This window comes from Bacillus rossius, chromosome 2 (assembly GCF_032445375.1).
Source record: "Bacillus rossius redtenbacheri isolate Brsri chromosome 2, Brsri_v3, whole genome shotgun sequence".
In the NCBI taxonomy this organism is placed as follows: domain Eukaryota; kingdom Metazoa; phylum Arthropoda; class Insecta; order Phasmatodea; family Bacillidae; genus Bacillus; species Bacillus rossius.
Window position 1 is genome coordinate 135,319,487 of NC_086331.1, and position 17,043 is coordinate 135,336,529.

Sequence of the window (17,043 nt, forward strand, 5' to 3'; positions counted from 1 at the left end):
TCATTTGTCATTCGTTGATTTGACCTTTCTTTGTTAATAAATAAATAAATAGATTTGTTCATTGTGAAAGGCTACTTGAACTTAATCCCCCCATTAAAAATCAAACAAAACTGTTTTCAAGGTAATATATAAAATTATTTTGTGTGGTTTTGACTAACATATTTGCTTACTTATTTTTTTTTTACAGATCTAACTTTGGCAGGTTTTCTGTCTCTTGTTCATATTTATGTAATTTCTAAACACACATTGCAAGAAACTGAAATCAGGGTAGCCATACTTGGAATTGAAACCCAAGTCTCTGGGATGGGATTCCAGTGCCTTATAATGTACTACCTTTTTCCATAGCATAAGAAATTATTAATCTAAAATATGTTTGTCTCTCTCACAGCCTCTAGACACATTTCACCAACTACCCTCAATACAGCCAAGTAGGAAGTTACATTTTGTGCCAGTAAGTTACCTAGTAGTCTTATAGTAGTCATATTATCTGCTTCCTCTTACTAAGTTATCAGACTACAGACAGACTCACTGTTAGTAACCTGTACACAACTTTAATTTGTACTTATCCTCATCCTTAACATGGTTAGCTTTTTCTTGAACCCTTTAAAATAGTGAAGCAAAAAGTTCTTAAATGCCTGAGTTTATCAGCTCATGAAAAAAGAAACAAAACCAAAAAGAGTGGCCATAAATTCTACTAGAAAATGAATTTTCATAATGTCAACTAAAACATTTTTAAAGTACTGCACCCTCAGTCAGAATTCAGAAAAAATGAAACACCCGTCGACCTCGGGAAGCTGCCAGGACATCCTATCCAACCAGTCAGCGCTGATGAAACACTCAGTCCACCAGCGCTAGCTGCCAGGACACCCTATCCAACCAGTCAGCGCTGATGAAACACTCATTCCACTACCACTAGCTGCCAGGACACCCTATACAACCAGTCAGCGCTGATGAAACACTCAGTCCACCATTGCCAGCTGCCAGGACACCCTATCCAACCAGTCAGCGCTGATGAAACACTCAGTCCACCACTGCCAGCTGCCAGGACACCAGGACACCCTATCCAACCAGTCAGTGCTGGTGAAACACTCAGTCCACCATTGCCAGCTGCCAGGACACCCTATCCAACCAGTCAGCGCTGATGAAACACTCAGTCCACCACTGCCAGCTGCCAGGACACCAGGACACCCTATCCAACCAGTCAGCGCTGATGAAACACTCAGTCCACCAGCGCTAGCTGCTAGGACACCCTATCCAACCAATCAGCGCTGATGAAACTCAGTCCACCACTGCCAGCTGCTAGGACACCCTATCCAACCAGTCAGCGCTGATGAAACACTCAGTCCACCAGCGCTAGCTGCCAAGACACCCTATGCAACCAGTCAGCGCTGATGAAACACTCATTCCACTACCACTAGCTGCCAGGACACCCTATACAACCAGTCAGCGCTGATGAAACACTCAGTCCACCAGCGCTAGCTGCCAGGACACCCTATCCAACCAGTCAGCGCTGATGAAACACTCAGTCCACCACTGCCAGCTACTAGGACACCCTATCCAACCAGTCAGCGCTGATGAAACACTCAGTCCACCACTGCCAGCTACTAGGACACCCTATCCAACCAGTCAGCGCTGATGAAACACTCAGTCCACCAGCGCTAGCTGCCAGGACACCCTATCCAACCAGTCAGCGCTGATGAAACACTCAGTCCACCACTGCCAGCTGCTAGGACACCCTATCCAACCAGTCAGCGCTGATGAAACACTCAGTTCACCAGTGCTAGCTGCCAGGACACCCTATCCAACCAGTCAGCGCTGATGAAACACTCAGTCCACCACTGCCAGCTACTAGGACACCCTATCCAACCCGTCAGCGCTGATGAAACACTCAGTCCACCAGCGCTAGCTGCCAGGACACCCTATCCAACCAGTCAGCGCTGATGAAACACTCATTCCACCAGCGCTAGCTGCCAGGACACCCTACCCAACCAGTCAGCGCTGATGAAACACTCAGTCCACCACTGCCAGCTGCTAGGACACCCTATCCAACCAGTCAGCGCTGATGAAACACTCAGTCCACCACTGCCAGCTGCTAGGACACCCTATCCAACCAGTCAGCACTGATGAAACACTCAGTCCACCAGCGCTAGCTGCTAGGACACCCTATCCAACCAGTCAGCGCTGATGAAACACTCAGTCCACCACTGCCAGCTGCTAGGACACCCTATCCAACCAGTCAGCGCTGATGAAACACTCAGTCTACCACTGCCAGCTGCTAGGACACCCTATCCAACCAGTCAGCGCTGATGAAACACTCGGTCCACCAGCGCTAGCTGCCAGGACACCCTATCCAACCAGTCAGCGCTGATGAAACACTCAGTCCACCACTGCCAGCTGCTAGGACACCCTATCCAACCAGTCAGCGCTGATGAAACACTCAGTCCACTACCACTAGCTGCCAGGACACACTATACAACCAGTCAGCACTGATGAAAGGAGAAAAAACAAATCACAAGACATCCTTGACAAAAAGCAAAGTTTCTTTCATTTTATTGAACTAAAAACAATATAAATACAAAAACCCTAAAATTATTTAAATATTTTAAAATGTATTAACAAACTTTTCTTATTAACCTGTTCCTCTTGAAAAACTAATATTTAACTAAAAACCATCTAATAAGTTATCTCAGTAAAGTTTATTTTATTCTTGTATATGTATCTTAGCCAATGTAACATTTATTCAATCCAAACTGGAAATTTAAATCTGACAGAAATATTTAAATACTTAATTGTGAGTAAGATTGTTGCCTTGGGTAATGCAAAACCCACCTTATAAATAGACTCAGTACAAATAGTACAAACAATACAAACCTCTCTCTCTGAAAGTCCCGAGTTGTCTCTCTCATCAGAACTCTCTAGAGCCCCTTATATATAGGTATGCTTGCTCCACCCCTGATGAGCTAATGGAATTTTTCTTGGGCAGGAAACCAGTAGCACAATTTTCTCGTCCAATCAGCATACCGCTGATGCGCTAGGCCCACGCAGTCTCTAAGGCAGGCTGCAGCAGGGGACTTGGAAGCCTGTGGCTACGGATTGTTGTGTGGCCATGTTCATCATTATTCCCTTGTGGTTTACATGCGACAAAATGAAAGTTATGCAAAAGAGTTAAGAGAGGGACAAACTTCAAGCACTACCTAATTCATTAAATCTTCACATGAAAGAGACATAAATTTATGTACTAACATTAAGTTACGTTTAATAGGTCAATGTCTTATGAACAAATTGAATTTACTTTGCCAAAATTAATTATGTAATATTTATATAAAAGCTACTATGCAATGTTAATATCTTATATACTTTTCTATATAATTAATATTCTATTTATTATTAGTTATGTTTGTAGCAGTGACTTTCTTAATTTGTTTGCTATTATTTTACCTATAAAAGTTAGGTAAGTAGTTATGATTTTCGGGTAACAAGAAAAAGTTTTGATAATTTTGGTTTTCTTAAAAGTTGTAGATCAAATTTTTTAACTCAATACATTTGTAGTGAAATTAATTTTTTGGAGAATGATTCTTGGTATTAAAATATTGTGCATACTTTATCCATTATCATCTGTTCTTTAATGTTAGTTTTATAATGTTCAACTATGTAACCAGTGTTTTTTTTTTGTTTTTTTTTTGTAGAACATGGCACTTCCTCATCGCAGGTTAGTGTGTTATTGTCGCCTCTACGAAATTCCTGATATTTATAAGAAAGAGCGTCCAGGTGTTCATCAGCGTGAAGTGTTCCTCTTTAACGATCTTCTAGTCATTACAAAAATTTTAAGCAAAAAGAAAAGTTCAGTTACCTACACATTTCGACAAAGCTTTCCTCTTTGTGGTATGGTCATCACTCTTTTTGAAGTTCCACGTAAGTTTCTAACTAAGTTTATGTTTTTATTTTGTATATTTAAGTATATGTTTTTATTTTCTTGTATCCATACACACATTTGTGTTTTGAGTGTGTGCTGAATGCTGTAAAGTTGAGTGATAAAAATAGATGTGAATAAGTCTTTAAGGCTGATTTCATCACTTTTGTAATTTGACCAAAGCCCTTTTAAAAGAGATTGATTCATATAAAAGATTTAGGTATTTTTTGTGTGTTAAATATGTGCAGCTTTGCCTAAAGTAATGAAATACTTTCAAATAAAAATTTTTAGGATTAGTTTTAATAACTATTTGGGGAGTCTTTCTATGTGAACATAATGAGATTGATCAAGTTTGAATGTGCTTACGTGTTATTAATTTTTGCGTGCTGCAACAGCGAGTGGTAATTCAAGAATCTTGTAATAAATAATTATTTCTGGTAATTTATCAAAACACTAAAATTCACTCGAAGTGGTAATGCTATGCATAAAATGTAAGATACAGCAGTTACATTTCTATCTAAGGTATAGTTGGAAATTCCTCATTGGTATTTGTTTGAAAATTAATGTTTAAATACAAGTGGTGAATAAACCAACTATAGTTAAACATGCAGTCGATGTAAAGGTCATGGATATGGATAAGGGATGAGATGGAACAGAGACTGAATGCATTTGGTGGGGAAAAGGGAGTATCTTGAGAATACCCACTGACTCAAGGTAAAGTCCACCACACTTCCCTCTTCCGGAAATCAAACTTTAATAGCTTTGGTAAGAGGTGATTAATCCGACCACTCATACGCTGTGGCCTACAGTCAACAGTTAGGTCATGTAGCGAGGTGGTACACTCATAAGACACTGAACTTACGTTCCAGAGCACCCGGGTTGGAATCCCAGTCTGGCCATCCAAATACTGAGATGGGTCCTTATAGGCCATGGCAAGTTACATCCCCAATATCCCTGTTCTGTGATGTGGTGTGTTGTAGTCCTTATGGTCTTGTGTCGACAAGTAAAACTAAACACACGCAAAATCAGTACTGTTGTGACACCACCTTGTTGAATCAGTAAGTCACGGCATAGCTTCAGAAGAAACCACACAATTTGAAAACTGCTGAAGATATTCAAGTAGTATCTGATTACGAAAAGCATTTAAAATTCTCTGAGGGCGGATGGGTTGTTCTATTGCCATATTTCATTTTTTAATTATACTTTTAAGATAGTGAAAAGGGCTAAAACGCATGTTTTCAGAATAATTTTTTGACATGAAACGGCCAATAAATATTCTTAAAGCACCCAAGGGCCTTGTATTACACCTTTATCTTCATTTCTCTGCGATCTAATGTTATGATTACTGCTCAGATTTCATAATTTTCCTATGCATTGGGAGAAGACTGCGCGCCAGTCCAGAGGAGACACCGCGCTAGAAGCACCAGCGAGCGTCGCACTTATCATCCCGCCTCACCAACACACATACACTCTTGACTAGGCTGACCCCTTAAGGCAGAAATTTGACAGCTTTTTTCATATTGGTTTCAGATTCTCCATTGAAATTGTTACAATGTTTTACCACTTTTAACATTTTACCAATTTAACTATTCTTGCAAAAAAGTTTTCATTCCTTTTTATTTCCTTTTTATTTTTAAATAATTGTATCTTTGTATATTTCTTCCCAGCCAGATGTTTAAATCATTTTTAATCTTTATCTACACTTTCTCAAGTACTATAGTATCAGTGATTACAGTTTGCAGTACCTTAGGAAAAATTAGCAGAGATTTTTTTCATTCTTTACTGCTGCAAGGATATATTTGTTTTTGACATAAAAACAATCAATGTGGATGTGACTTTTTACCATTCAAGTTATTCATTTTCTCGTTAACAAAAGAATGTCTGTTTTAGTACTTTCAGGTGCTATATACACAGTCCTATTGAATAATAGCTTCCTTATTACAAACACAATTTAAAATGGTACATTTGATGTAATCAGTGATACTATTAGAATAAAATTATGTAAAGAAAGCTGGAATAAAAAAATGGGTGTTATGTATTACACTGATGTTATTTTGTCTTAACACATCCCATTCTTGTTTAGTGTGCATTTTGAGACTTTGAAACCACCAGGTGTGGTAATTTTCCATTTAAACATATGAACAGTGGGTAAACAAAAACAATGTAATGTATCTCTAGATGAGGTTGATACCATTGTACTGCAAAGATATACTTTTGTTCTCTAAACTTTCATATGTAAATTATTTAGCTACACTTCTCCACCACATATCTGGACTTACCTTCAGTTATTTGGAACATTTCTATAATTTGTCTTGACCTTCTCTGAAGCTCATTGCTGGCACAGGCTGTACTTAATTTAAAACTCTGCGCTACAATTTGACCGTGCCAGATGTCACAATGGTTTATTCTCTGTAAACAGCTTTTACAGCGTGCCAAAACCGACCTATCCACCATTCTGCCAAAAGTACAATTCAGTAAGTTTGCTTGACAACTATCATTAGCTAGCTGCTGTTCAGTTAAAACTGTTAAGTTATTTGTGTTGTATTAATTTGTTGTGATGTTAGTAAAAACTAAAAAGAGAAGAATCATGTCCTTGCATGGGAAAAATGTAAAAATTCTGTGCTGTCAATCAAATATACAATATTTACCAGAATAAGCCTTGCACTCCTAATATTGTGACCATAACCAAAAATATTTTTGGTTTAGAATAAGTCTCACAACAAACTTTTAAAACAGAACTTGCGACCTTATTTCAAGTTTCTATTGAATGTCTGTTTAGGACTTTGTAATTATTCAGAGTTATAATATAATTACCCTTACAGTTTTCTGTTAACCTAATAGTATTTCGGTACCGGTGTTGATGTCTGTAGGTAATTTTTTTGAACATTCTATTGTTGCCCCAAGAGTACTATTAATCAATTTTCCAGTAAAAATCTTTTTGCAAATGCACGTCCCTACTATGAGGCAGTAAATATTTTATTTGGGGATTAACTGTGAATGGTTTTATGTTTACCGTGATGTCAGAAAATGTATAATGAAAGTAAGATGGTTACAGACTGCAGCTGTTTTGTTTAATGCAGTGAAATGCCATTAATATCCAGGTAAAAAATGACCAAAATCAATGCTGTGTTAGGAATATTATAATAAAATTAGAAATTTCTGAAGAAGCACATGCAAAAAATATTAACTTTCAAATAAAAATTTTATTGCACCACACCATCACTCAAAAAAAAAAATATTTCCTCCAGTTATGTAACAACTTTCTACGACAACGTACTTTCTTCCTGCAACACAATTTCCCATTCTAGGTTTTTTTTTAGCACCCATAGATGATTCCGGTGTGCTAGTTCAATCATTGTGCTTATGTTTATAAACTATAGGCTCAGGTATTTTAAGCAACATCATGTGATATATACTACTCGAAACACCTTCAGCAGTTGTATCTATGACATGCACTGCTGAAACAGCTAATTTATTACCAAGTCCAAGCATAACTGTGGATAAGATTACTCGGGTACTTAACATATTTGCTGATAAGTATGTGCAGGCATTTTACTGATTCATTCAACACACATATATATGTACTAGGCAATCATAACTCTTATTTATATTAACTGCATTTGTTTTCGTGGTTAGTGCATTTAAAAAAAACTAAGACAAAGGGGTGAGCACGGGGCTTGCTGTGGCGGTTCACTGACCTGGTTTGGAAGGACTCTGAGTGTGTGAATGTTTCAAATCATCAGCTATGTTGCCATTGTTTTGCTGTCTGCCTTTTTTAGATGTAATTTACTACTTCTTAGTAGCAATTTTTAATTTGTGAGGTAGTATTTGACTGCCTGTGTTTACATATGTACTGCCCAGTTAATGTACCCATTTCCCAAAAATAAAAAATAAAATTTTTCAGTTCAGCATATTTCCTTATCTAGACAGAGCTTTTCCCCAAAAATTCTGAATAGTTGGTCAGAATTGCACTGTAAAAATGGGCAAATAATATCAGTCTTAAAAATTATATTGTTTTCTCTGTGTTAAATCTCAAATGTAAAAATCAGTTTACCAATCCAAAGAGTCTTTAATCACATTGTACTTTTTTTATTTATGTTTTGCTGCATGTTATTATACTGAGGGATCATATACTTTCCAAGGAAATGGTTGCATATGATCACAAATTTTGTATAAATGTATGATCCTTTTCAAATAGCGTATTCAGTTAAAATTATCATTTTTTATTACTTCACCATCTGTATATTTGTAGGCATGTTAAAAATACATTATTAAAGCATACATAATACAGATTTTTTTCATTTATTTATCGTAGTGATGGGTCAAATCCCAATTTTCTCTGATCTGAATATTGAATTCGAGTCCTAAAGAGATCTCAAATATACCCCTCGAATCTGAATCTAGGTCTCGAAGGTCAAAATAAAATACTGTACAAGAAACAAGCAATATTAACTATGGTGTTGAAACATTAAAACCTATAAATGTTTTTTTCACAAACTAAGTTTCCATAATCAATACATATTGTAATTTTATCTTGAGAAGTGGAAACAGGATGGTTATGAAAAAAAAATTAACCTAGTAAAATTCAGAGGTGATCAGCGGTGAATTATTTTAATTTACTTTATTTCCTCTAATAATGTTTCTTCAAATGTCTTAGTCAAACAACAAATCCTTTGAATACTAAGGATTTGATTGGTGCATCCCTTATTAATACTGAATAAGGGCCATAAAGTTTGAAAGTAAGATATTATCTCCCCACATCAACATGATCAGGGTTTGAATCTCAAGTAACGTGTAAAAATTAAAGTTTTTGTAAGTTTGATGACTATGTGGCAAGTAACACACTAGAAATATCTGTCTTTGATTCTGAACAGCAGCATTCAAGCAAGTTTTATTTTGTATACATGAAGTTTCACTCCATTTATTGATTTTGGTTGTTCTGTTAAATTTAAAATTCTTATCACATTGTAGAAATAAATATTGCTTTTGTGAATGTGTTGTGAATGAACGATTATAAAATGAATTCATTAATTTTTTTACCATTGTGAAACACAGTGTATTAAAAATTATTATTTTTTATTTTAGTGTGCCCGTTTGGAATTCGTCTTTCGCAGCGAGTTGATGGGAAGGTCCTGATTACCTTTAATGCAAGAAATGAACATGATCGCTGCAAATTTGCAGAGGACTTGAGAGAATCAACAAGTGAAATGGACGAAATGGAAAATTTGCGCATTGATGCGGAGTTAGAACGTCAAAAGAGTAGTAGAGGGTGCCGGGGAAGCGCGGAAAATCGTGACAGTGGTGTGGCTGATGTGGAAGTGTGTCCTTGCGTTCAGTCAAGCTTTGGACATGGAACAGATAGTTACCCAGAATCAGAGACTGAACATCACTCCACAGAAATTGTACTTAAAAGATCAGCTTTGAGTAATTCTCTTCTTGATATCCATGAACAATGTAAGTAAGTTGTGATTTAATTGTACTTATTTAATGTATGTACATTCGTACTAATGTCATCTGTATATACTTATGCCTGTTTCAGCACATATATGAGTTATCTAATGACATCAGGTATATTTAAAGGAAAATATTATAAATTTTGTGTTTCTTTTCATATAACTGTATAGCATTTGAGTCAACTTTATGTTCCTACTTTTTTTATGATGTAAAATATAACTGTACATCTTGCCTAAAGCAAATTGTTTTTAAAGAGAGTTAAAGCCCTAAATAAAATGCCCTGGTATGGGTTTGGGTGTAATGCAGGGAAAAGTGCGTCGGCCAAAATGCACAAAATTAGTTATTTGTGAAATATTTTTCTTTGAAAACAGCAGCAGTATCAGCATCTTCTGGCACTTTAGTTAGCTGGAGGAGAAGGAAATGTTCTATGTCTGTTTTTCTTATGCTGGAAATAGCGATTTAGACTGTAATTGGGAATTTTTTTTTTTTAATTTACTTAACGTTTTAACTATTTGTAAGGGTCAGTTAATGATATAATTCATTTACATAAGAATATAACCTAAGAAAATTTATCCAAAGAGAGATAGTACAATTTTTACCATAAAAACAGACAACCAGTAATTTGTGCCATTGACATCAGCGAGGTTATTACATTTTCTTAGTTAATTGTAGTGTAACAAGATAGATCAGCCTGGCTAGAGACGACCTAGCACTGTTATAGTTTAGGAGAGAAAATTCAGAATTTTGAACTTCACACAAGTTACGATCAATTATTTTTGAAAGAGTTGCAAAGACTTTTTTAAAATTTATTCTTCTCTAAAAAATCACAGTTGCTGAAACATTCAAATACACCGTTCAGCTGCACCACAGATAGAAGAATTAATTTAGGATAAAAATGCTTGTCGGTGAAAGTAACAGCAGGGTACGACCAGGGCTCTAGGTACTGTGTGGATCCCAGAGGCCATACCAAATAGGAATTGTGGCACGGCCCAGACCAACAGGTGTTGCATAGTTTTCTCTACATCCACCTAATACTTTTTCTTGAGCCTTCGAGTGACACATCCTGCTGGTTTGCCTACCAAGCGATGACTAGCGTGCCGAACATTTCTGTCCAACCAATCAAAAAACAGGTCTTGAAACATATGGCTTTCTCTGCCAAACACAAAGTTAGGTAAAATACTGAAAGCCCCATGGTTTTCTGTATCAAAGTCCTTCACAACTGCATGGTTAAAACTGATTGGCTGACAACTATAGGTTTAACAGAACATTTTACTGCGATAAATAAATAACTGTGCGACTGCACAAACTGCTTTTTGCACACCGCTGCAGTTACTAAAAATGTCATAAGCCCCACAATTTTCTAGAAATAAATTTAAACATAAAAGTTACTGAAATAAAGTGAAATTTAGGTAAAATAAGTGCCAAAAATATAGTTCATACTCATAATAACCTTGCCAGCAAGCCAAAAATAATAATTATTTTTCCAAGTGATTTTTATAAAATGAAAATAAATAAAACACTTTCACAAAGAACCTTTATAATATACAATTGAATTAAGTAAACTGGCCACATAAAGGCCTCTAATGCCAGAGAAAAATTATCACAATGAATAATTATGCTTATAATAATTATCAGAACAAATATACAATGCTGTAACTCACTTTAAACATCAAGATTATATCTATAGCATATGAGGGGGCAGGGGATGTACGATATTACAATAGATATAACTGTAGTAGCTAATTGTTTGTCCTGAGAGTTTGGTAGTCATAATTACGAAAACACTGTAAACATGTAATTGGTATATACTTGCCCCTCAAAGTAATGCCCTAATTGGTTCCAAGAAAACATAATCCTAATTAAAATAGCACTAATCAAATAGATTTTATCTATAAGTATGAATGTTGATAAAAATTATTTGTTTTCCAACCATTGAACTGTGTGACATCAATTTCACTCAAGTCACTGTTCCCATTCAAATAAGTTTAAATTATTAATTATATGTCTTTTTACATTTAAAGCACATTTATATTAACATTTTATTTATATTTTGAGAATAAACATTCTAAAATAAAAATACAATGAAAAACTTAACATGTTGCATTGTTGACATAATACAAGATCAACGAGAATGATTGCAAGATTCTAAACTGTTATTGTAAAATAAGTATTTAATGGCTATACAAGTGTGAGGTCTTAAAATGTTGAGAAAAGTTAGCTTAGTAAGTTTTGATATGGGCACCATTTTATCTCTCATAATGTTTAGACGGTATTTAATTTCCTGTCACATTTTCACATTTGTGTTCATATTTAAAGGTGTAATTGCTGCAGCGATCCTCACTTCAATATGCTGAATGTTTGTTATCTTCTCAGCATACACAATGTTTTTCATGTATCGTTAAAAAATAATAAAATAATAAAGTTTTCTGTGACCTTGTGTGACTTTGTGTGACCATGAGACTTGAAACACTGCGTGCGCAGGGAGCGGAGTGGGGGTGTGAGACTACCCTGTTCACTTCCGCGTGGCAGGATGTGGGCCATTGAACAGAAGGCTCGGTTTGTGTTGTGGTAGGCCAAACTGAAATTGGTTGTTGCAGTACAGCGGAAGTGGTGATGTTTGAATCCATAATAAACCCCTCCAAATGACAAAGCAATGAGTCTGTGGCTGAATCAATTAACAAAAACAACAAATTTTGTAAATGCAGAGCTCTGCTTATTTGTATGGACAATTTGAATGTTTGGAATTCACAATGCTAAACTGCTATGAACAATTGATTTCATTTGGCAGGATTTAATTATGCATTCGAATTCATCCTCGGATGTTCTTAGTCGGCCAGAAGATTTTCTTTTCTCAACGCCACCTGTTTCTCTGGAACTGTTTCAGCCATCGATATAAGGCTTTGTTACCTCGAGGTTTTATCATGGATGCAAACGTCACCACTTCCGCTGTACTGCAACAACCAATTTCAGTTTGGCCTACCACAACACAAACTGAGCCTTCTGTTCAATGGCCCACATCCTGCCACGTGGAAGTGAAGAGAACTCTCCCACTCGTCGCTGCATTTTAAGTCTCATGATTGCACGTCACAGGACAACTTAATGTTTTTATTCTTTTTGAGGATACATGAAAAACTGTGTATGCTGAGAAGATAATGAACATTCTGCATGTTGAAGTGAGTATCACTGCAGCAATTGCCGCTTCAACTGTGGACGTGAATCAGAAAACGTGGCAGGAAATTGAATACCCTCATAGCATCACCAGAGCTAAAATGGATCTCTTAACATTTCATGTCCCCATACTGCTATAGCCATTAAATACATATTTTACAATAATAGTTAATAACCCTGGCAATTATTCTCAATGACCCTGTATCTTTTTACTAATAAGGTAGCTAACAACATTTCCGAGATATGAAAAAATTATTTTATTTATCAAAATCTCTAGTTTAATGTCTAATAACTTTAAAGAAGCATTAACTTTATGTTTTACATCAACATAATTGTTAACATAATTTCTGACAATGTACTAAATGTATTTTTGCCAACTATAACACTTGGTTTGCTAACCACATGTCTTGCCAGTAGTGCAGAATGATAGGAGTAAGGTAAACTTGCCATATTAATTTGTTCATTGTGTTAATAGTACACAAGTACTGTTGCCATTGTGTGGGCACAGAAATTAAAAATTCATGTATTTAAAAAAAAACGCTGCTTCTAATCTATGACCGCACTACTTCAAATCATTCCATAATTTATTGGTGTTGGTTCTTCAAAACCTTGCAAATCGATCAGTGTTACTTTGGAAATATAATAGATTGATGTAAAAACAACCAAAACTGAAGGATATTTTTCATTCTTGGCTAAAATAATAAACACTAATGGTTTGTTTCCAACATGCTTTTATTATTATAGTGTAGGCTTGTAAAGCATACATTCAAAGTAAAATCCATATGGTATACTTGTAATCATCACATATAGCCCTTTATGCATGGTAAAATATGTGAGATTGAAGAAGGAAGTCCAATAAATAAAAACCCATTATTGTTTTAGTAATAAAACACTTACAAAGGAGTCTGAAATTTATTTTCAACATACATAAAACAAAATATTCTGTAAGTTTGGTGACAGGTGGCAGCACAATAATTGCCAGTTTAATGTATTATTTTCAAATTTAAGCTTTTCTTGTAAGCAAGCCATAAGTTCTTTAAAATTGTAAAGCCTGTATCTCTTTTTATTTTACAATCAATATGCTATCACTTGAACCAATTTGGCAAACTGGTTCTTTGCTTTTGGGTTGAGACTACTTTCAATACTGTTTTTGTACAATTTTGTTCTCTTTTTTTTTTTTAACTCTCAAAACCCATGTTTTTGCAATTATTGGACTCTCTTCTTTAAAAAAATATAACTAATGATTTAATTTATTAAATCTATGAGCACTAGAAGAGTAGGTAGGCATAACTTACTCTTTTTTTTCTTTTCATTACAACTAGTATTCTTTTTGCGATGGTTTCTTCAACTGTGAAAAATTATAAACCATCTCCACCCCCCAATTAACAAGGTGTTTACTGTACTTTTTATTCCCAAGGTGTTAGATGATCTGGTGATTTTTATACATATTTTTTAATGTCCTTATTCAATTATGCACTCAACTATCAAAAGGGTTGTTGCCAGAGGAAGGTGCAGAGTTAAGAATAGATGCTTTTCAAAACCTAATTTCCCAACAAGAGGCATATAAGATCAAGAAGTTTGCTGACAGTAGAAACCTCACTTTCATTAATCACTCTCGGTTTGTAATTTGTTTTGTGCTCTTTTTTTAGCAAACATCACGTAAAATCATCTTATCGAGAGAAGATGCAACCATTGCCGTGTTCTCGTCAAGTGTGCTAGGTAATTATTAGAATTTGCTGTCAAGTTTATACATTGCATAAATTCACAGACTGTGTTAATTATAAAGAATGCTAGGAACTCTAAATGTTTAGGTAGGAAGAAAGTCTCTGAACAAAAACTATACTTAACAATATTTTCTGCACAATTCGTAATTTTTAAATAGTTTATAACCAGAAGTAACATTAAATTGTTAATGCAAATAATAATAATTTTTTAATGTAAATGTGAATGTTGGCATAGTGTACAAATCTTGAGTCCACTTTTCTTAGTTTCAAGTTATCCCAGGGTGAATTTTTGTGATCCCTTTTTTCTGGTTTATGCAATATAATATGTTGAATTTTGAACTTTCTGTTTATTTGTACAAATGGTATTTGCAAAAAAAGCTAGAGATGCTTCTGCTGCCTCAGAAAACACCACAACCTCAAAATCAACAAAAATTGGACATGCAATGTTTGTGCACTAAGCCATAAACTTTGAATACTCTCTTGAACTCTTAGTGGTGTATTAAATTATTGTTATATGTTTTTTAATGATATCAGCTCATCTTAACCTTTACTCATAATATTCCTCTTCTTCCTCCTCTCCTTTTATTTCTCCTGTGATTTCATTAAACAAGCCTTTCCATTTTTTTCTTTTTGTCTTCTACATCTTCACTTTCATACAATCTTCCCTTTATATATTTTTTGCAAAATTGTATTTCTAGCTATCACTATTTTTGAAAAGTATTTTTGAAAATTATTTTAATAGCATTTTCTATATGTATATAAAATAATTTCCAATTGTCTCTCATTTGGGAAAAAGGTGGAAACTAAATGTGACAGAATAAACCAGGAATAAGTCAAAAATTCCCATGTAATTTCTGGAAATTTATCAAGTGCCTATATTGGTTTCCTCTTTGTGCCTGCTTCATGTTTCACGTTTATATTAACGGGTGAGTACTTGTTCACTTCTAAACATTCGTATCTGCCCTAAAAACTTGCCTCTGCCCCTCCCCATAATCCAAACATTTTCATCTGTAACTTTTTGCCCCTTTACCAATCCAAGCTCTACCATTGACATATTCATGAGTGAACACATGTAGCCTACAGCTAACCACGTACCAGCAAAACAAATGTATTTTTGAGCACTTTTGGAAACTTTTATTTTGTAAGTTGAACTAGAACGAAAATGTAAATGATTTGGACTCTTAAACACCAAAATTGAATTATGATTGCTTATTTTACCTACTAGGTTAAGGTAGCAAAAGTTATGTTTGGAAAAAGGGTGGGTTTACGTTTTAAAAAAAGGGTGGTTTTACGTTCTATTAAAAAATATTATTTTATTTAATAAGTTTTCATGTTCCATAAAATATTTAATTAACTATGCCAGTATGCAGTGGCGTAGTAGTGGTACAGAAAAATGTTTAACTAGAAAATGTGTATTTAAAAAAAACTTAAATTACTGTTGATACTAACACTCGAACATACTGGCCTATGGTCATAGCTTAGGCAATGTGGCTTCTCACACAGTATCAATTGCATCACTCACAATAACACACTGGCTTTGCTGATATTTAGCAAATTTGTTAATAACCCCTGCCACTGCTGGGACTGTCATTTACTGTATCAAAATAATGCTAGATGAGGCTGTGATTTTATTGTTTTCGAGAGAGTAAGGTGTAGTTTCATAATAAATCATTATTATTTTAACAGCTAAGATTAATAGGATTGAAATGATATTTCAGAAGTGCAATATTAGAAATAATCAGTTTAAAAATAAACAAAAAAACTTTATAGTTATTTAGTAAAACATCATGTCTGACAAGAATGTGTACCATTTACAAAAATAAAATTTGATTTAGTTCAGCTATGACACATTAATATCCTAGGTTGAAATTCTGGCTTGAATGGTATACAGTACTTGCAGATGTGTTTAAAGGTTAACTTTGAAATAAACTAAAGACTAGGTTGCTTTATCACGCCTCCTTGGGCTTTACCTATATGTCCTTTTTTGTTAAATACTGTTTATGAAAAAGTTAATTTTTTAGATAATGAATTTGTTATTTTTTAATATGTTCTGTGTTTGATTTAAAAATTACAGTGACACCTGGAATTCGAGTTAAATGAATAGGGAATTTTTTGTTTTTTATCATTGAACAAATGTTAATAATTACGACTAAGATAATGGCCAGATAATGCTGCATTTTTAACATCTTACCAGCAGCATTGTTTTGTGGTTCAAGTTTTTCATCGGTTTAACATATTATTATTTTTAAAAAAAATAGGCAATTTGAGTGCCAGACACAATGGCAGACTGCTCACAAACATTCCAACTCCAAATAGTTGTTTTTTTTTTACTTTTCTTTTGCGGTTTTCTTTTTTATCTTGGGGTGCAATTGGGTTTCCTTGAAAACAGTTTATACTATTTTGCAAATGTATTCAAACTGAGACAATTAATATGTATCTATTTTTACAAACTTATTGGTTTCTATCTCTCATATAATTATTTAGGCATATATTACATTATTGTAAACCTAGACATTTCTTCAAGTTAAAGTAAGTATAATATTAATACGTAGTTCAAATTTGATCAAAGTATGATAAATGTGGGTTCTCGGTAGAGGTGGGTTGCAGAGTATCTATCTGCTACTTTGTACCTGATACACACCTGTATCAAGTATTTCAAACGAGTACACTATTCAAGTATCAAGTACTTTAGTATCAGTTTAGAATTCACCTGGAACAACACCACGGCCAATGTGCGCAGAACCCGATCGCAGATGACGGTCATTTGGGCGGAGCTTGTGAAAGGGG

At 34.8% G+C, this 17,043-nt stretch overlaps 1 protein-coding gene across 15 annotated transcripts in view; it reads left to right on the forward strand.

Annotated features, from left to right (window-relative positions):
- LOC134529876 (IQ motif and SEC7 domain-containing protein 1) overlaps positions 1–17,043 on the forward strand; it is a 127,343-nt gene that overhangs the window by 77,959 nt on the left and 32,341 nt on the right. For 5 of the 15 annotated variants that reach the window (XR_010074730.1, XR_010074729.1, XR_010074731.1 and 2 more), the window contains exons 10-13: positions 389–451; positions 3,687–3,912; positions 8,996–9,364; positions 14,182–14,251. Coding sequence is in view for 10 of the 15 variants with exons in the window: in XM_063364426.1 (XP_063220496.1) it covers positions 389–451; positions 3,687–3,912; positions 8,996–9,364; positions 14,182–14,195 (672 nt within the window). In the remaining 5 variants the exon portion in view is untranslated. Of the gene's footprint in view, positions 1–388; positions 452–3,686; positions 3,913–8,995; positions 9,365–14,181; positions 15,097–17,043 lie in introns of those variants that run through there. The other 10 variants (XM_063364420.1, XM_063364421.1, XM_063364424.1 and 7 more) reach the window with 4 other exon arrangements.